At 42.6% G+C, this 22438-nt stretch overlaps 2 protein-coding genes across 2 annotated transcripts in view; both read left to right on the top strand.

Moving 5' to 3' along the window:
* The window catches only part of clasrp (CLK4-associating serine/arginine rich protein), a 108301-nt gene that overhangs the window by 22800 nt on the left and 63063 nt on the right, over positions 1-22438 (top strand). The window lies entirely within an intron of this gene.
* Positions 8677-22438, top strand: part of LOC310864126 (uncharacterized protein) — a 62665-nt gene continuing 48903 nt past the window's right edge. Inside the window, exons 1-2 of the mRNA XM_083772698.1 lie at positions 8677-9409; positions 14695-15036. Coding sequence (XP_083628824.1) covers positions 9254-9409; positions 14695-15036 — 498 coding nt within the window. The 5' untranslated portion in view covers positions 8677-9253. The remainder of the gene's footprint in view (positions 9410-14694; positions 15037-22438) is intronic.

Raw genomic sequence — 22438 nt, 5'->3', positions numbered from 1 at the left:
CAAGTGCACTTGTTTAATTCTTATACACACACACACACACACACACACACACACACACACACACCTAGTAGTGGCATTCTCAGTAGGCCTACATGGGGTTTAGTGTTTTACTGTTGAATGCATTGTAGACATAAGTCATTAGAGGAGTTGGGCAAATTGACTTGTGAATTAGGTCTTAATTTGGACATGTACTATAAGCTGTATCCTGTGCAGATCTGTTGTAAACTATGCACTGCCCCTAGTAATTGTCTTTAGGTCAGCCAAACAGTATCCACAAAATGCACATTCTTTTGCACTTTCCCAAGCCTGTCCACACTCCCTGCGCTGACCTTAGCCACCAGGGCGGTGTGTGCGTGTGCTTGTGTGTGTGTGTGACATGCGCTTGGCAACATGCCTAGTGATTGATTGATTGAAATATTTATTAACAGTTTGTAGAATTTACAGTACATTTTAAGCACAAACTCAATACAAAGACTGTCAACTGTGAGTGGACGACCCAATTAAGCATTACACTTGTTTACAACAGGGTCCACATTGTTCAATTCATCAAAACATTTAAAGACATACAGACATTTAGAGACATACAAATAGACATTTCTATGTAGCTAAAGTACAGAACAGGAATTCATCATATGGGAAGCAAAAAAGGGAAAAGATACAATATACAGTGAGGGAAAATGGGGGGGGGGTGGGGGGGATTCAGATTTTACAGAGGCCAGTTTCGAATTGCAGCCATCCGTAGGTGCCCTTTGAGAGCGGTTTTGAAGGAGTCAAGGGATTCACATGTCTTAATGACTGTTGGTAGGGCGTTCCACATTTTGGTGGCATAGGAGCGAAAAGAATTTAGTCCCTTGTTTGTGCCGAATCTGGGTTGTACATGGTTTGTTGCACTCCCTCTGGTGTTGTTCGTTTACATTAAGGAAGTATTTAGACAGGTACATGGGTATCTTGGTGGTGTATCGAATCTTGTGGACCAGACCCATTGCAAGATGCTGTACTCTGTCGTCGACCCTAAGCCATCCCAGCCTGTCAAAGTGGGCAGGGGTGAGGTGGGTTCGGGGGGTGAGGCCAAGTAGGAGCCTGACCAGTTTGTTTTGGGAGGTCTGGAGCCTTGTTTTAAGGGCCTTTGAGGTGCTGTGGTACCAAGAGGTGGATGCATAGTCAAAGAAACCTTGTACGAGGGCTCCTGTTAAGGTCTTCAAGGTGTTTTTGCTGACCAGTGAGGAGATCCTGTAAAGGAATCTTGTTCTTTGACTCCCCATTGACTCCCCATTCACCAACAGATCTTTCAGCTTGAGTACTAGTAAAAAGGCAACTTATCCACTATTTTAATAGTCTGGCAGTGGGGGGTGTAGTGAGAAATTAGTTTTTGAGTGGTGCACTCAGGTGCAGCCACTCCAATGCACAGTAATGTGTGTTCCTGGCTGGCTGGCTGGGTCTGTGTCTGAGTACTGAAATAGCGGTATATTGTTTTTCCTTTTACCACCAAGTGTCACTGTTGCGCAGCCTAACACACTCACTTCAGACGGGTCTGACTTTTTGTGTGGGACTGAGACGTCTTCTATCCCATTCTAACGTAGGGCCTAAGAATTAAAACATCAGTAGCATTCTGTCTTCAGAGAAGCAACTGATTCTCAGTCTCTAATAGGTGGGAATTAAGGTTAGATTTCTTGAGTCACAGGCTAAATATAGTATATCTAAATTGCTGTCTAGCATATTGGTTAAGTCTATACAATCTGTGTTTGACGTATAGCCTTAGTGTGAGAGTAAACATTAGAATATGATATTAAAGAATAATCTATCACTTGACACATCTATTCTCACTATATCACTGGATATTTCTCTTTTTTCTAGGACCTCCATAACTAGGTGTGTACAAATGGTATGGAACCAAATATATACCCTAACTCAGTGTGTACAAATGGTATGGAACCTTACCAAATGTACCCTGTGTAAGTACACTCACAGAATTACAGACCAGTGTAGTGGCCTGGACCACACTTTGAGAACATCTGTAAATCAAAGAAACTTAGATAGCAGATCTCCCACAGAAAAATTGTTCCTAAGGCCTCCTGCAGACAGAAGTGCAGACAACAGCATGCATGGTGTCACCATTAGATGGTGCCAAAGGCCCAACTCATAAGCTTGTCAATTAAGCAATTAAGCTCAGTCAGTACTAACAGGACTGTGGGTGACACTTGGTGTCAGATACATCCACAGGTAACCATTGCTGTCACTACAATCTACTGAAGAATGGAGGCTGAAATATCTTGATTCTGTGGGGATGGTATTCAACTCATGCTTCAGGGTCATGGAGCTCTATGCAAATAAGAACTGTGCCCCTCAAGCGCTCTCTGTTCTCTCTCAGTGTCACTGTAGAGTGCTAGGCCACGGAAACACCACTGGTTGCCAGGGAAGTCCCTCTGCACAACAGGGCTATGATGGATCTTAAGATAGAGAGGAGTAGGGGGGGGAATCTCATTATATTTGCTCTGATAAAAACAGTACATTGTGTGTCTGTCTTGGATCTAGTGGAAGAAGATGAATTCAGATGTGGAAAATATGCCATATAACTGGTGCCAATATGCAAAAAGATTCATTGCATGTCTTTAAAATTCCTGTGATTGCCGGTTTCTTTATGGCTGTCGGCATAATCAAGTAATGGAATGTGTGCTGTAGTTGTCAAGGCAGGTTTGCCTTTAAATGTGCTTTTGCAAAAATTTGCCTGCCTCTGGTCGAAGGAGTGACTACACAACCCTCTAGTCTGTTAAAAATCACACCCGTGTGAAGTGAGGGGCGCTCTTATCATCTTACAACATCGAGGAGGGAATTCGGTATAGCTATTATTGTCTCCACCAGGCCGAAGGCATGTGGGGAGAGTATGTTTTGCACTCCGTCCGTCCGTGTGTGTGTCCGTGTGTGTGTCCGTGAACAGCTAATCTCGGCCACCGTTAACCCGGTCAATGCCAAATTTTGCACACACACTCCCTGGATGCCAACGATGAACCTCTGCCCCAAACTTTCCAGAACGGCCTGTTATAGCGCCACCAGGAGGCCGCTTTGTGCAAAACAACCCGGTCGATGCCAAATTTTGCACACACACTCCCTGGATACCAACGATGAACCTCTGCCCCAAACTTTCCAGAACGGCCTGTTATAGCGCCACCAGGAGGCCGCTTTGTGCAAAACAAGTTTTTGCACAGTACACCTACAGATTTTGTCCAAACATCACGCAAATTGGTACACAGTCTCTCTAGAGCCATTCAACGAAACCGGTCTTTCAGATTTCTCACACTCCATCCTGATTGGTTAAGATTGGCTTCCAAAGTTCACAGGAGTGCTGTACAAATCGCCACAACTCCTCAACGCAGCGTCCGATTGCGATGAAACTGTGCACGCATATTCCCACTAGGCTGAGGAAGAAATCCTGGTGGAGACCTGTGCCCAGAAGGGCACTTTTTCTAGTTAGGTGATGTAATGATGATGTAAAACAAACAATATCAAAACAAACATTCAATTCTCTTTATTATTAATGGCATTTAATGTTTGTGTTAGCCTGGACAAGATGATTGTCAATGGCGTTTTTGAAAAAAACATTGTACTAAAAACAAACATTAATTTCTCTTCATTGTCAATGGCGTTTTTAAAACAAACATTGAACTAAAAACAAACATTAATTTCTCTCCATTGTCAATGCCGTTTTTAAAACAAACATTGAACTAAAAACAAATATTAATAGGAGGGGCTAGCGCCCCTCAAAAACTGAGAAAATAGTATTGCATAAACACCTCCCTTATCATTGAATAATTAACCTCTTCCTTCATAAGGTCATGAGCATCTGGGTCACTGGCACTGCTAAGTTCAGTCTTAAGGCCAACTCCCTTACTTTGTTTTCTATGAAGACTAAGTGCTTTGTTTTTCCCATTGAGTTTAGTGGGGCCTGTTTGTGAATGAATTCCATGTCCATATCCATGGTCTTCTAATTGCATTACACTGCAGGGCCATAGAAACTTTGGTATTCAGAGAGGGGACCCCAGCTACCGTTCCAGTGCCAGTGGTAAGCTGTGACAAACACTTAATTGGTGCAGGCAGGCTTTGATCTCAGCTGTCTAACCAGAAGCCTGAAACTGGAAGTGAAGCCATTATTCTATTCAAAGATGACACAAAATGGTAAAGAAATCTGAGAGATATCAAACCTTGCAATAATCCAGTGAAACCCTTGTCATAAGATGTTTTTAACTATTCAAACCTGCATCTCCCGTCCATCTGTCCGTCACGCCTCGTGACACTCTCCATATATGGCCAAAACATAATTCATTCCATAATATGTTGATCTGACCTCATCAAACTCTGTACACTCAAGACACTGCCCCCGCTGCCACCCTTACATCTCCATACAGTATATGGAGCTGACCTGTTCTGACATTCCATACCGGTATGTTGATCTGACCTCGTCAAACCCTGTACACTCAGGACTCCATATATGGCCAGTACAGAATTCATCAAAAGAAAGCAGGTGCTCACAACTCACTTTTAAGATGCTCCAAACTTTATTTTGCACCTGTCGCTAAATACATTTGGAGCATCTTAAAGTGAGTTGCGAGCCCCTGCTTTCTTTGTATTACTTGCGCAAGCAAAGCGCGCAAGTAATAATTTCGCCCGGTCTTCGTTCATCGCGACAGCCACCCGCCATTTTATGCGTATGCCAATAAAACAGCAAATCTGTGCCTGGTTTGCTGGGACCAGATCACATAAATGACCATATGTCTTACGTCATCATTTAGAGCTAGTCATACATATACACACCACGTACTCTGGTCCCAGCAGATCAGGCACAATTTGCTAGTTTATTTTACTGATGTATGTATAGTATACGTATGACTAGCTCTAAATGATGACGTAAGACATATGGTCATTTATGTGATCTGGTCCCAGCAAACCAGGCACAGATTTGCTGTTTTATTGGCATAAGCATAAAATGGCGGGTGGCTGTCGCGGTTTTTGGCGCAAAGTAACCACAGTATACCGCTAATCAACTTACAACTACATACTCTATATAGTATATGTATACGTATGTCTTACGTCATCATTTAGAGCTAGTCATACGTATACTATATACATAATCAGTAAAATAAAATAGCAAATTGTGCCTGATCTGCTGGGACCAGAGTACGTGGTGTGTGTATGACTAGCTCTCAATGATGACGTAAGAAATATGGTCATTTGTGTAGTCTGATCCCAGCAAACCAGGCACAGATTTGCTGTTTTATTGGCATACGCATAAAATGGCGGGTGGCTGTCGCGGTGTTTGGCGCAAAGTAACCACAGTACACCGCTAATCAACTTACAACTACATACTCTATATAGTATTATGTATATGTACACGTATGTCTTACGTCATCATTTAGAGCTAGTCATACGTATACTATACACATAATCAGTAAAATAAAATAGCAAATTGTGCCTGATCTGCTGGGACCAGAGTACGTGGTGTGTATATGTATGACTAGCTCTCAATGATGACGTAAGAAATATGGTCATTTGTGTAGTCTGGTCCCAGCAAACCAGGCACAAATCTGCTGTTTTATTGGCATACGCATCAAAAGTGGCGGGTTGGCTAGGACGGTTTTTGGCGCAAAGTAACCACAGTATACCGCTAATAAACGTACAAATTATATATATATGGAAATATGATCATGTTACATGTATGTAATCTGGTCCCAGCAAATCAGGCACAAATTTAGATCATGTATATTTTAACAAATGTGAAAGTATTATTACAGAAATTGAAGTTAGAGACACATATTACTCTGATCATAATTTAGTATTAATATCACTATAGTCCAAGATGAAATACATTTAAAACAATTGACAATTTACAATAAATAATAAAAAATAATTATACTGTATAACATATTTTAATTCAGTTTATATACCTTTTTATTCATCACATATCAATGATTTATTTTTCTTTGAAAAACTAAAAAGGGATCCAGAATATTTCTAAATTGATAAAACTGTATTTCTTATATAGATAGAAACTTGAACCATACTTAATAATACTAGGTGTTTACATGCATAAAGTAGGTAGGTAGCAAATAGTTACACCTAATAATTAGACATTTCAAACGTTCCTTCACAGAGATACTGAGATTCCACAGTTTACAGCGGTCGAAAGTACTTGCGCGCTCTGCTTGCGCACTAGTTGGCCATTTATGGCCTACTAGTGTGCAACAAGCAAGTATGCACTCGATAGAGTGCAGTTCTAGTTGTTTACTGTTTCTACAGTTTTGGCACAGCACCAATGGAGGATGTGCGTTACTTTTCTTACCCTGACAGTGCAGAATTCATTCCATACTTTATATATGTTGATCTTACTCCCCATGACAAAGCACCAGCGCTCGCCCAGCAGTCTGCCGTCACCCAGGCAGATGCGTGCACGCGAGGTTGCTTCTCACCCTCAGGGCTTCTTAATGGTATATAGGCTATGCTCTTGATCTATGTTCTGATCTACACAGACCTACTGTACACACAAACAGAGCAGATACATATAAGTATATGTGAAAAAAATGTTTTATATTAAGTTTTACTTCCTTACATAGATATATATATGTAATATGTAGCCTATACAAATGTTATATTTTTAGAAGCAAAAACTACATTTCGATTCGTATTGTTTTCTAGTAGCTTTTACATTTCTTTACATTTCATTTCAGGCACACAGCTCTGTTTACATATTTGTCTATTTTATCTATATTTCTTACTTTTAATTGTTCTATGTATATTCCACCCTTTTTTTTACCGGTACATAGGCCTACTTTATTTAGATCGTCAAATGGTAAACAACAATACAAGACATCAAATTACAGAAAAATAAGCTTAACAATACATTAAAAGGAACATGAGGATCGATGACCATCAGAAAGCAGTGATAGTTCATTAGTCCATTAGTGAAAGATGCACGGTTGCACCATAGCCAGATATACAGATCATACTCAACTCTACATCCACATTGTTTGGAACGTATTCTGCCGTCATGCATGGCGGATTTGTTCCAATTTAACAATGGAGAACACCTTGTTAAGCCATATCTCTTGAAACAGAGAAGTTGGAGACTTCCAGTTTTACATGTTTGGCAGCAACCATATCTGCCTTTAATAGGCATCTGTTTTTGGTGGGAGGGAAAGGCCCTTGTCTCATCAGAGCAACCAAATATTGCTAAACAGCAATCTGGCGGAAAACCCTTTCCAATTGTCTGGAGAACCAATAAATATATCTCCCCAGAGAACCCTCTGCAATACCAAATCTATCTCACATATAGGGAAGACTGATGGGTACATTTTTTACTACATTTAGATTTGGTGTAATGCAATCTGTGCAATACCGGTACTTTGCAGGGCAACAGCTCCACCAGAGAGCTCCAGACTTCCCTCTCCAGAGCAACATTAGTGACTTCCTCCTGGGGGATCCCGAGACGTTCCAAGGCCAGTGAGTCGATGTAATCCCTCCATCTGCACCTTGGTCTGCCCCGGGGTCTCCTGCCAGTGGGACGTGCATCGAGGACCTCTCTAGGGAGACGCTCGAGAGGCATCCTAACCAGATGCCCGAACCACCTAAGCTGGCTCCTTTCCAGGCAAAGGAGCAGCGGCTCTACTCCGAGTCTCACATTATCTTCTCACATTATCTCTAAGGGAGATGCCAGCCACCCGTCGGAGAAAACTCATTATTCTTTCGGCCATGACCCACACTTCATGGTCATAGGTGAGAGTAGGAACGAAGATTGCATTTGCGCAAATCAGAGCTGGTCACTAAGATTGACTGTGCAGCCTATGTAAAAACTGTAGGCCTATCCTTTTCTCTGGTCACCTGCCAAATATAATTCATGATGACACTACAGCCTATCTGTAATTCAACCACTGACAATCAGTGGTTGAATGGTGGTTTCCACATAGATCTGGCCTTGGCCTTTATACTGTATATGGTATACAGTATAACATTTATAAATAACATTAACATGGTAGGGCCTATGATGCCATTTTATAACCTTGTTGATAATGCAGGCTTTAGAAATTAGGAGAATCCAGTTCTGATTATGTTGGAATGTCTGAGACTCGTTTCTACAAATAATAGCCTATATGGATGAGTTTATTGACCAATCATGCATTCTCATCATAACATACTACTTTTGGTAGCCATGATGAGCCTGAGCCACCCACCCAAAACCCCACACTCAAAGCAATGGGACAGCTGTGACTGAGGAGAGCCAGCATGGACCCATTTTAAGGGACATTTCAGAAACTCGATGTTATAGTATTTGTACTTGTAGGCTAGATAACAGTAGCGCGATTTCACATTTGCACCCTATGGCCAGAAAAGTTATGTAGTCTGTCTGTGTGTTTTACTACGGTTTATTATGGTATAGGAAGGGGCCAAACGCCCGAAGGGCGCATTTTCAATTGATTCAGAATTGAGAGAGAGGCAACAATTGCATCCAATCGGACAAAAGCGGGTGCACATCGCGCACATGAGAGTGAAATGAAGGATATTCCCTGCCTCAGGAGGACACACCCTCCATGCTCTCTCTCTCTCTCTCGCTCTAGTTCTCACTCTCTCCACTAGAGATGTTTCCCATTCAGAAGCCATTGCAGCCAGCCGGCGCCGAGATTGGATAGCAAAAAAACGATGAATGAGGAGTCGGAGAAAGTGAGACGCAACCATTCAAGTGTAGAGTGATGACTTTTCTAATGCTTTGTATACAATCCCTAACAGAAAAATAGTTTTGAAGAATTGTTTATCAGCGGGATGTAGGCCTGGTTGCTATAATATTGGATGTAGATTAAGCTTGAAGGGGCAGAAAGAGAGATGGGGCTGTGTTGCGCAGAGAGAGAGAGAGAGAGTGTAACAGTGTAAGCTAATTGGGATGAGAGTTCAAGTCAAGTGAGCCTGCAGATTGGACTTTCTAAGCTCCTTAACGCTGGTGGGAGCAATATCTCGAAACCGGAGTGTTTGTTGTTACTTGTTTGTTTGAAACCAACGGTGGACACCGCAGCAGGAGGAAAGGACGGTGCGAGAGGGGCGAGCGAGGGGCTGGTGGTCAGGTGGGACTACCCACGGGCCACGGCCATCAATCCAAGTCGAGAAATAGTTATGCGTTTTTGCTCAATCGGACACGATGAACCGGCGCTCCAAGATCTGTGGGGTTTAGAGCGGAGACGGGGTGACGGATCACTGTCTCCAATCCCGTGACGCTCAGATGGAGAGAGGCGCAGCGGCGCGCGGACCAACCCGGGTCAATCCTAGAAACCGAGGCGTGAAGAACAGCACCGGGCCAGGCATGAGGACCGACTTGGACCGTGGGCAGCTGCCGTGGACTGTGGTTTTCTTAGTCGCTCTGGCAATGCAAATGCAGGTAAGCCTTCGGTCACCGAGGCGCTATTTTCGACGACTCTTTAAACCCCACTCTTTTTAATCCAGTTTCACCGAAAATGGCAAATAAAAGGAGTCCTCCACTCACTCTGCGCAGCACTATAGGCTACTGTAGAACCAGCGCTGTGTCCACCTGTTGTTTGACGCTCCTACCTTGCCTGCCATGCACTTGTTGAGCCACAGTTGACGCTGGCAAAAAAATAACCCACACATTTACGCCAGGTCCGACCTTATACTCTAAGGGTCCGACAGATTTACAAATAATTAAAATCCAGCTAGTGAGGCTTAGAGATTCACAGTTGACACTTAGGCTAATGTACACATCTTGTGAAAAGGGTAGGCCTACTACGCTACACCTGTCCAAGTCTTGTCAAATAAACGACGTTGCTATGTGTCTTAAGGGACACAGACAGACCAGACCAGACCTGCATGCATGCTGCTGGTCAAATTACTCGTTAAGCCATTCGCAGACACGTGTTTGTGTGTGTAAGTAGGATAGTCTAGGCATAGGCTCCCTATAACCCTCCAAGCAGAACCCAAATGCTACTGAAGTTTCTGACATTTTGACGACCCAGATAGCATTGGGTCTTGTTGCACTACTACCATGCCACCTGGTACGCACCCATTTTTAAACATAAACAACATGTTTAGCGGCTCTCCGCGCTCTTTGACGATATTTTTCAGTGTGAGGCTTTCTGAATATGTAAAGTATAAGTACCCATACATCCCGCTGCGAATATCTCCTGTGGCGCGGAAGCCGTTAAGTATTTTTAATATATGTTTGCCCGATTTGGACGCTTGGATTCTTCTCTTCCTTCCTTGTTTTTTTTTTGTTTTTTTTTGTTTGTTTTTTTGCGGCTTACGCCTTTTATTGATTTTTGAAGGGACAGACAGTAGGCTGACAGGAAACGGGAGAGAGATGGGGGGATGACATGCAGTAAAGGCCGTGTCGGGTCCGGGAGTCGAACCCGCGGCACACTGCGACTGGATCACCAGTCCGGTGCCCAGACCGTTACGCTACGGCCTGGGCCTCTTCCTTCCTTGTTTATTGACACCTCATTGTACCGCCTATCTGGCTAGCTAGTGGCGCTATAGCTATGACACAGCAGATCAGAGGCAGGGACGTAGCCGCACAAGCCAACCGCACACCGGGAGGCGGTACAATAAACGGTAAACAAACAAGAAGAAATAAAGCGACCAAATCGGTCAAACATGGATTAAAAATACTTAACGGCCTCCGCGCCACAGGAGATATTCGCAGCGGGATGTATAGGTACGTAAAGTTCCCGAATTCAGAATAACTCAAGTAAAAAAATGCCGTCACTTGGCGCAGATCCTATTTTAGAGAGAATTTCTACTTCCGCGTACTGGAATTTCCATACGAAAATATAGGTCTGACCAGGGACCCAACATAAAACTCATCAAAATTTCAGAAAAGCTTTATGTAGGGTCCCGAGAGGGGCTAGGCTCCCTATAGACTGAGACTCTTGACAATTTGAGAATCTGAACCTAGGCTCTGCTCTGCTAGTTCCCAAAAGTGCTGGCCCATGCAGAGGAGAGAAATCAGCAGAGACGTGACAGCACAGGCTCTGGTACATTTTGGATCCGTTTCCCTGCATTCAAATGCGAAGCGAAGCTAACGCACCAAATAAAGGCAGTGGTTCCTACAAAGTCTGATTGACAACTTGGAAAAGTTGCTTAATTATCTCACCATTTTATTACCATAGAACTCCATAGCCTCCATAGGATTTAATTGACCAGGGCTAACTAATCAACCAGGCCCTTAACACCAGCTGGGCCAAAAACATCTCAAGCTATAAAGCAGCTCCAAACTGGTTGAGCATGCGGGCGATTAAATTAGTATAAATCAGTAAAACTAGCATAATTTTAATCTCCCCTAGCTGCAAATTGTCCCCCTCTACTATATTGGTAATTAGGCCTATATCCTTAGAGTATTATAGTATATATTACTCTAAGGCTATATCCAGTCTCACTGAATGCTCTCAGTTATAGGTTATGTGTGGATGCATGTATATTATTATTATTATTAAAGATTAATATTTAAGAGGTTATTTCATTTGTCGACCAATGCGTTGAAGGGAATCATGTCAAGGCCCTACAAAAACGAGATTTCACCACTGGGTGCATTGTCCGTGTTATTGACAGACTAGTCACTGATTCCAGATTGGTTGGATGGCTGAGCTCCACAGATAGTAATGATGATGATCTCTTTAATATAGGCCTACCTTTCATTTTGACAGACTTATGCCTACACTTCTAAAACAATCTAGAGTAGACCAAGACAAGTGTATAGCAGGCTGAAACCAGAGTGTGTAGTGAGCCATAACCAGAGTGTGTTACTGTGTAGTGGGCCATGCAGATAATCTTACACTGTAAAACAGTAATTCTGTGGCAATTATTACATTGTAAAATGATAAAGTAAATGATCAGTTATCATTATCGGTAGATATTTGTATTAATTATCAATTACCGGCATAGTCCCAGAAATCTCATGCCATCCCTAGATTAAAGCTGCTATAAGCAATAATAGGCTATGTCAAGAATTTAATTAGCTTTTTTTTCTTTTTTTTTTCTTTCTTTTTTGTATTCAGACAGCCAGCAATGGGTAAAATGCTCCCAACAAAATGTTTGTCTCTGTGACATATCTAGGGGCCGCAATCTGCATTCAAAGATTTTCCTAGAAGCTTTGTCATTGGTCGATTTGCCTGTCTACTTCCTGATTGGTTAGTCATTTCGACCAGGGTTTTTCTTTCGACCAATGACAAAGCTTCTAGGAACATCGTTGAATGCAGATTGTGGCCCTAGATGTGTCTGAGAGCATTTTACTTGTTGCTGGCTGTTTGAATACCAAAAAACAAAAAAAGGTCATTAAAATGTTGACATATTATTGCTTATAGCTACTTTAAACCTTATATTTTGGATAGATGTATGTTATTATAGAATAGACCCCACTCCTGTTCTTTGTCACATTATATTTTGTATATATGTATAGGTGAAATAGGAGTAGTGAGCAGTCATTCTATTGCGCTCGGGGAGCAATTCTGGGTTAATAGTCTTTCTCAGGGACACACATTGACACACTTCTGCCGTGGCTCACTAACCACTCAGCTATGGCCACCCCATATTATGAAAATAGCTCAATTTCATTTCATTCTTAATTACTGCTTGGATTTGTAGTTTGAAGAAAAGCGAGACAGCAGGGAAGGAGTTGGGTCAATTCACTTAAGTTAAACATTTAACTTAAGTGAATTGACCCAACTCCTTCCCTGCTGTCTAAACAGGTGTAATAGTGTGTACCAGTGCAACCTTACTTGCATGGTTAAATTGAGCCCAGGCACATTTTGATCACTGGATTGGCTGTGACCTGACCTGTGGTCTGTGTTTGGGTGCAATGGGTGTGTTTGGGTGTAACGGCATGTTAATGACCACGTCTCTCCCGCAGAGGTACTCTCAAGCCTAGGTTCAGATCGTTTTCTCCGAGCAGCCGTTTAGATGGAGTGCTGAAATGCAGGTATGCCTGGAATGGCTAAAAGAGGAGGGGAGGAGAAGAGGAAGAAAGGAGGATACAGAGTGATGAGTGGCACTGTATCTCTGCCGGCCTTTTGATGTAGAAGACTTTAATACCACCCCACCCCCCACAGCTCAGGGACAGGGGCAGCAGAGGGACACACAACAGCACTGATAACAATGGGCCAACTGAGGTTCTATACACAGTAAATACCGGGGGGTTAATTTATTTACTGTGCTGTGTAAAAATTGATTCGGATAAGGATGGTATTTAGGATGATAAATACAGGCACAAACAGCAAGACAGCAAGAGCTGTTTGTGCCTGTGCCTTTGGACTTTTGGTTTAATTTCCTGTGAGCCAGTGTGAAAACTAGAATTGATTTCCAATTTGTCCATTTCTGCTCTCACAGACATAAAGCAGCTATTTAGCAGATTCTTTACGTATCCGAGTCAAGTTTGCCTTGTGTTTAAATGCAAACAGCATTGACTTGATTTGTTATCAAGTCAATGCTAGTGCTGCTGTTTCATTGTCACTGTGACACACACACAAACACAAACAGGCACACAGGCACCTGACCCTTGTAGTCTAGAGACTCAGGGGATCTTGTTAGTTCTAACGCTCTGTGTGTGTGTGTGTGTGTGTGTGTGTGTGTGTGTGTGTGTGTGTGTGTGTGTGTGTGTGTGTGTGTGTGTGTGTGTGTGTGTGTGTGTGTGTGTGTGTGTGTGTGTGTGTGTGTGTGTGTGTGTGTGTGTGTGTGTGTGTGTGTGTGTGTGTGTGTGTGTGTGTGTGTGTGTGTGTGTGTGTGTGTGTGTGTGTGTGTGTGGCTGTGTGCACATGTGCATGTGTGTGTGTCCTGGGGGAAAGAGAGAGTGATACTACCGACATGGGAAATGAAGAAAGAAAAGAGAGATGGCAAGGTGTAGACAAACACTTCATGTACATGAAGGAAAACGTGAGGTAAACAAAGACCGAAGATTAGAGAGAGAGAGAGAGAGAGAGAGAGAAGAGCAAGGGGTGGTTTGCTACAGATAAAGAGATAACACTGCAGATAGAGGATTGTATGAGGGGGGGGGGGTATCCATTCGGATAGATTCTTCCCTGTTGGTGCAGGAGAGAGTGAGAAAGACTCATCTGAATCAATGTTATCTCCTACTTTCTTTCTTCTCCCGCCATCACTCACAGCGTTGTTTGTCTTGTAACCTTGATAAAACATAATAGGCAATACAGACGCCCCGAACTCACTGCATCGAAATGTGATACTACGAGTGTCGCCGACTCAATACGGGGGTTTGTTCATTCCGTTCATTATCGTCTCATGAATGAGAATTCCCATGCTCTCCATGCTTCAATGAAACCATGCTTTCATTTTTAAATTAAAGCTCACGGAGTCTTGGTATGCTACCTTGGGAAGCTTAGAAAATGTCTGCAACACCGGGCCCTCACCTCTTCACAAACCCCTCAATTGTGCTACATGATGTACTTTCAGTGTGTGGACAATGCAAACATTTAAAGGAAATAACTAAGAAGACTTCAATGTGCAACATACCATAATGTGATTCTTGGACTTCACAGATGATGCTGTGTCTTTGCATTTGGAAATTGTAATTTCTCCATGTGCATTCTGCTTGTTTGTTTAATTGATGAATGGCCCATTTATTGTACTCTAACTATTGTTCTCCCTTCTCTTCCTCCAACCATCTTCCCCGGTCAAACTTTCGCCTTCCTTGGGAAACCCCAGGTCACGCGTGCTGTAGGGATGTTTGAGCTGCAGATCCGGCACTTCCAGAACCTCCATGGGCTGCTACAAACCGGGGCATGCTGTGACCTCCAGGCCAACGGGGGGCAACGTTGCTCTCTCAGAGACCAGTGTGACACCTTCTTCCGTGCCTGTCTCAAGGAATACCAGACCCGGGTTGTGCCTACTGGAACCTGTACCTTCGGCTCAGGCAGCACAAGTGTACTGGGTGGAAATGCGCAAACCTTCCGCCATCGAGGTTATGATGGAGGGATTGGAGGAGGAGGAGGAGGAGGGGACGGGAGTAATGGACACATTGTCATTCCCTTCAAATACGCATGGCCGGTGAGTACGACTGCAAGCCTGCAATTCTAGCTATCAGTATGTGGTTACCAGGGGAAGTGCAACAAAATACATGCTCTCAAACTGAAGTGGAGAAGAGCAATAATGGCATTGTCTGCTACACGCAGACTTAGAAAGCGTACACACATTGTCGTTACACACACACAATTCTCCCTCTTAACTTTCACCCTTTTGCGAGTGTTTTCACTCTCTTCCCCCAGAGCATATCGAACCGTTTCTGTCTGTATCTGACATCGAGCCGCTGGCTGGCCTCTCCAACTCGTGTCTTCATTAAAGAGCAGATCTATTAATCGCACATTAGGCAGACAGGAGGGAAGTAGGCCCAAGATAGAGCTATCGAATAATTCAATTACACCCCTCTCTCCTCTTTCTCTTAGAGCCCTCCCACTGTCTATTTCTCCTCCCTTCTACTTCACTCCACAAGTACAACCACAGATCATGATGTGTAAAAGCAAACAAAATCAACCACATTCACACTGGCTTGAAGCAACCCTAACTGCTCCTAATGAGCAGGCTGGTGCATTGCATGATTTCCTCTGCTGTATGTGTTAAAGGGCCATTTCACAGCTGAAAGAAAAACTGCAATCACTCAATGTTAATAGTATTTGCAGTAGATAACAGTAGCACAATTTGTACAAATATATTTTTAGTTTTACATTGATGAGTGTCCAATATGATGCTTAAGTTATACAAGTTATACAGGGTTTACAGTACGTAAACCCTTACAGTACGCTGTGGTGTGTAGGGACTGATGGAGAGAGAGAGCGAGCGGAGACAGAAGAGAGAGAGAGACGCTGGCGATTACATTTACCAGTCCGTCTGACAGCCTGCAGATGGATATTTATTGTTTCTATTTGTTTCAAACTCATATTTTATCGTCCTCAAATGCCTGGTCTTGTGTGCTCAATAGACACGTTTTATGCGAGAACTGAGTACTGTACCAGTCCGACATTATTTTCTTGTGGGAAGTCACATGGAGGGCGATGTGTACTCTTCCTTGCCTATGGCAATTTATATTAAATTGTTATCTGTGAATATACTCGTATTCTAGTGTAAACACAGCTTTGTAAGTAACCCAAGATGAAATACAGTTAATAATGGAGAGTGAGACAGCAGTGGACAAGGGAATACAAATCTTGTAACATGCAGCCGAAATGCACTAAACTGGCATAGCTCCCTCTCAATCGATCCTCCTGCCCATCTCTCCACATGGATATTTGCTAAATTGTCAATTTAGCCAGAGCCAGAGAAAGTATGGTCTGGTCCCCTTGAAATGACAAGGCAAGGACAGTTTGTAGATTGTAGCTCATGTAAATTGTAGATTAGGGTTCTCATTATGTTCATGTTAGCCTAATGCTAATTTATCTAATATTCTGGTGCTTTTCTGTTTGGTTTCTGTGTCATTTACACTGGCACACATAAAGTACACACACGCACGCACACACACGCACACCCATGCACTGTTATGCACAGTTGGGTTTGATTGTCGTCTTTTGATTGATTTTGATCAGTCATCTGCCCATTTACCTGTGAGACAATCTGTGCCAGAGCCTATTATCTTCCCTTATCTCTACACAGTATTGTTTATTTTGAGTGTGCACGCGACTTCATAGTGTTTGTGTGTGTGTGTGTGTGTGTGTGTGTGTGTGTGTGTGAGTGTGTGCGTGTGTGTGCGCGTGCGCGCGTGTGTGTCACACATGTATGTTTGTACTTGTATGTGTGCATGCATGTGCCTGTTTGATTTTGTGTTTGGGAGGGGTGTGTGTGTGTGTGTGTGTGTGTGTGTGTGAGAGTGTCTGTGTGTCAATGGCAGGTATGAGTGTGAGAAAATCCTCCATCAGAAAACCTATCTGGATCAGTTTCAGGGCCGGGCCGTGGGGTGGACTGGGCTGCGTGGGCGGGGGGTGCACGGGTGTGCCTGCATGCATGCAGCCATGTGCACGCATGCACGCACGCACATACGCATTTATAGTATCAATGCATTTGTATGGCGTGGAGCACAGCTGAAAGAATCACATTATCTGTCTATCTCTGGGAGGTATGGGGAGGGGGGGACTCCCGCTGCCCCAGGTGAGGGGATGAACAGGTGAGCATAGTCATTATGAGGAAAGGTGAGCTCTCCCTGTCCCCGCCTCTCCCTCACTCGCTCATTCTTTCTTTCTTTCTTTCGTTCACCCCCCTCCGCCCCCCCAACTAATCTCTTCAGGGAAATAAGGTGGCTGTGTGTGTGTGTTTGAAACGTGTGTGTGTGTGTGTGTGTGTGTGCATGTTTATATTCTTGGCTATTCATTCATTCATGTACATTGTACATTCATGGCTGTGCGTGTGCGTTGCAGTTTGCCTAGGATGCCGTCACAATGAAAATCAGAATTCAATAGTGGCTTTACCGTAATATGATATTTGATATTCATATTTTTGAAGAGACCAACCCTCAGACCTCTTCAGCGTCTTCTCAGGCCACATCAAGGCAGAGCGGACTAACTTACTATAATACTTAATAAAAACATAATATTTAATGCCTCAAAATGTTCTCGTTTTGCAAAGCATTCTATTTTAAAATGGCTTATATTGGATACTTGTGGCAGGATCAATATTGCACACAGGAAAGAGATGAGATGTGAGATGAGATGAGATTACACTCAACAGCGCAATGAAAACCTTACTTGCGGTTGCGGGTGCTTTCAACAATGGCATTATGGTAGACAGTTAAGGAGGCGGAAATTTACAAGTCTAAGTAATCTATGTCGTAAGTAACATTTAACAAGTGATATGAAACAAAAATTTAATAATTTGTTGACTGGGGTTCAGTTAGGACAACTCATGAATGGATAGAATATATTTTTATTGAATATAAAATGAGAAATATATATATTTTTTATGCTTTGGCGAGGAATCTGCTTCTATGTCCTCCGACCATAGGGACTCAGAATCGCTGTACACAAACAGCAGATCCAAAACAACAGGTGGTAGCTGGGGTGGTGGCGGGGTGAGCAGCGGTGTTTGTTTAAAGGTCCTTTCAAACGTGAAGCGATACGCCTATAACACACCTATGCGCTCACGTAAAAACGCAAGCGTATTTACGTGAGCGCGGTCCCGTGAATTCGTTGCGCACGTGCTCGTTTCGTGCACACGCCCGCAACTCATGGCTGTGACAGGCGCGATGCTCATTTCACAGAGGGATATACTTGGTCACCTCCTTTTTCCCTCGACACTCAATCTCTTAGCTAAAAATAGCCGATCTACAAGCTCACGTCACGTTGCGATTCATTGTGAGCTTATTGATCTGATATTTTCACCGAATGTTCGCCCCCCAGATTAGGAAAGCGAGGGTTCATGTGGTTAAAAAAATAAATACATAACTAGAAAAAGTGCCCTTCTGGGCACAGGTCTCCACCAGGATAGGAATGTAGGACATTGCAGCTTGCCTTCATCTGGTGGTTGGATAAAAGGGCAACAAAAGTAAACTAGGGAGTTGGCATACAAAGTTATCCACAGATCCGTGCAGTTAGAGGTAAAAACACTTTTTGGCCAGTTATAGCGCCACCTTGAGGCTGAGTTGAAATTGTTCATGTGGCATTTCTTCCTCGGCCTAGTGGGAATGTGCGTGCACAATTTCACGGAAATCACGCGATGTGTTCATGATTTGCAGCATTTTGTTTGAAACTGAGCACTCCTGTGAACTTTGGAAGCCAATCTTAACCAATCAGGATGGAGTCTGAGAAATCTGAAAGACCCGTTTCGTTGAATGGCTCTAGAGAGACTGTGTACCAATTTGCGTGATGTTTGGACAAAATCTGTATGTGTACTGTGCAAAAACTTGTTTTGCACAAAGCGGCCTCCTGGTGGCGCTATAACAGGCCGTTCTGGAAAGTTTGGGGCAGAGGTTCATCGTTGGCATCCAGGGAGTGTGTGTGCAAATTTGGCATCGACCGGGTTAACGGTGGCCGAGATTAGCTGCTCACGGACACACGGACGGACGGACACACGGACACACGGACACACGGACGGACGGAGTGCAAAACATACTCTCCCCCCATGCCTTCGGCCTGGTGGAGACAATAACTTCCAAATAGCTATAGAGGGTATGCACATGCATAAAGTGAATGGCAAATCGAGTGGCAAAGTGAATTTAATGTCGTTAAACATCATTTAATACAATCAGATTGTATTAAAGACTTTTCTGTTTGGATGTTGGGCTGTCAAGGACAGAAAGTAGTTTTTTGACACTCAGTAGGCGTAACCGCATAACTTCTGGATATGATGATGATGTCACACGCATAGCCTCTATTACCTGGACACAAAGGTGTACTGTATGTTTTAATTTCTAGGTGTTTATTTGTCATGGCATATCAGAAATTCCCATGTAAAAATCAGACTCAGCATAACTTGATAATTAAATTTCCGCTTTTACCGTCCTTACATAGTAAGAAGTCATTTTGGCATTTATTTACCTTTTGTCAATCAGAACTAGTGTCTTCTATAATGGAAATAACTGTCCTTTTGTTATAAAGACGTGTGACAAATGGCCTCATGGCAGGAACACTGCTTAAATTAAGTGAAGGAACTGAGGTCCCCAATCCCCATCTCTTGATCTTAGGTAAGCCATTCACAATGTTTAGCACCCTCAATCTTATCCAGTGTCACACGGCCAGGGGGGTATCGCTGGCTGTCAACGAGTCAAACTTGGTGTGCGTGTGTAGTGTGTACATGTGTGCATGTTTGTATACACAGTATGTGTGTTAGCACACGCCTTTTTCATGTTTGCCCATTGTCCTTTTAGAGGATGCATGGTGAACTGTTTGTGTTGTGTAAATAGTCATTATCAGTAAGAGTATTAAGTAACAATTCATTAAAGACATTCAGATGACAGAGAAGATTAATACAGTACATTACATATTCTTTTTTTTCATAACTTTGAATAAATCAGAAGCATTCAAATCAGGAATAATAAATGATAATGGCAATTATTGACAGCTTAATCTAATAAAGTTTGAGATAGACACATTGAATTTTAACCCCAAAGAAAACACAACAAAAGAAACAAAAAAAACATACAAGGAATACAGAGTATCAATAAGAATTGAAAATAAAAATCACACCTGTGTGAAGTGAGGGGCGCTCTTATCATCATACGTCATAATACATCATCTCATAATGGCCAATAACAATTTGCGTCGTCACTTTTGTCTTCAATGTTTGTGTTGGTGTTTACACAAACCCTCAAAGCTGGACATAGGAGGGGCTTTTTGAGGGGCTCAAAAAAAACATAAAAATTCAGAGACAAAACAAGACAAAACATCCATCAAACAGTACATGTCCATACATGTCACATCCATAATCTTAACCACAGCAGACCGTCACCTCAACACTCCAGCAGACCTCACATATCCTCAAGCAGAGAAGGATTCAATTTCTGACTAAGATGTCCCTATCCAATGAGTGTGAGAGGGGGACCTGGGGAAGTGGGTGATTTCCAATTGTTCAAGATTAGTCTCCTAGCCAATAGAGAGTGAGGATACTGAGCCCCAAACAGAGCCCCCAAAGGGGTAGGTTCCACTCTTTGCCCCACTATCGCCGATACATAATTAAAGATATCTGTCCAATATATGTGTAAAGAGGGGCAAAGCCAAAACGTATAAATGAGGTCTGCAGGAGATTGATGACATCTATCACACTCAGGAGATCATCATCATATATTCTAGACAACCTGACCTTGGTGTAATAGACACGGTGCAATAGTTTACATTGAATGTCTCGCACAAATAGAGGACACATGTACCCGCTGTAGAATCTCCTCCCCTAGGTCCCCATCCCAACAAGCTTTTAAAAAGTCCAAAGACTCTCGTCATAGATACATGAGATTGCACTTTTCAAAGTTGGTAATGGAGTTAAAAAAGTATCTATATCGGTGTAGATTTGGAAACATGGCAAACGTTCTCTGAGCAAAACTGCAGACCTGTAAATATCTGAAAGAATTATGTTTGGGAAGTGTATATTCGTCTGAGAGTTGCTGGAAGGATGCAAAAACCTGATCCATGTATAATTCCTTAAAAGTATAAATACCAAGACCTGAGCAGGTTGTCTACCAAAGAGGGATGAAAAACATAATTAGTCGCTATTGGGGCATCAATAGAAAACGAATGGCGTCTGAAATGGCGTCTAAATTGGACCCAAAGTTTTAGAGATTTTTAAACAATAATATTTGTAGTGTATGGAGCGGTAGAGGAAAGAATAGGAGAGTATGCTAAAGCTTTCAATGACACTGGTCCAGCATGACTCCATGACCAGTCATGCTAGGGGAGGATGTCATAATCCAATATTGGAGAATCCTAATATTGGAAGCCCAATAATAGAACCTAAAGTTGGGCAAAGGCATTCCTCCAAGAGGCTTGGGTCTCTGTAGATACCGTTTACTTAACCTTGGAAATTTCTTATCAGTACATTACATATTCAAAACTATGTATTGTTGTTGGACCATTTGGGTTATGGTTTATCTCTCTTTGTTGTAATACAAGGTGTGTCTGACTCTCAGGACCCGTCACATTGTTCCATGTCAGACCATTGTTATTTACATAGCATAATCTGGCAAACTACTTTCTTGCAATACGTATCGTGACCAGAGGCGAACCAACTTTAATAGAATCTATGAAAAAACGTGAAGAGAGATCACCTTCAAGTTAACAAAGACTGCGCCGCCATCAGTATATTCTTTTCAGGCAGTTCTTAAGGCAGTTGTGGCAGAGAGGGCTGAGGTAAACATGCAAAGTGGCACCATAATGCAAATACGTGACCTCAGTCAACTGACTGTTAACCTGTTCAGCTCTAGCTACTGTAGGCTTTTACTTTACTTACATCTTTTTGTTTCTTTACAAATGTTATTATGAAACAGAATAGAATTGGTTATAATGGAATAGAGAATACATCTTAACCCCTCAACCTAAACCCAACTCCTAAATGTCTAATCCTAACATTAAACACAACCAGAAGAGATCTGGGTGAGAAGGATAATATTACGATCTCTCAGCTCCTCACTGTCAGGCAAACTCACAGTCATGTGTAGCAGAGAAGACACATTTGTGGGGAATTGAGAATAGGCATTAAAACTATAAATTGGTCTCCCAAGTATAATAAATAAGTACAGTACTGTACAGTACAGTACAGTAATACAAGAACACGACCTCTGAACGTCGCCGCCACGTATTCCTAAACGTAACCTCAGTAAACTATGCCTAAACATAACCTTATTCTTAAATGTAATCTCAGTAAACCATGCCTAAACCTAACCTTATTCCTAAACATAACCGCAGTATACCATGCCTAAACCTAACCTTATTCCTAAATGTAACCTCAGTAAATCATGCCTGAACCTAACCTTATTCATAAA

Source organism: Protomyctophum parallelum (assembly GCF_964188405.1).
Source record: "Protomyctophum parallelum genome assembly, chromosome: 9".
In the NCBI taxonomy this organism is placed as follows: domain Eukaryota; kingdom Metazoa; phylum Chordata; class Actinopteri; order Myctophiformes; family Myctophidae; genus Protomyctophum; species Protomyctophum parallelum.
Note: the sequence above shows the minus strand (reverse complement) of the source record. Positions and strands in the feature narration are given on the sequence as shown.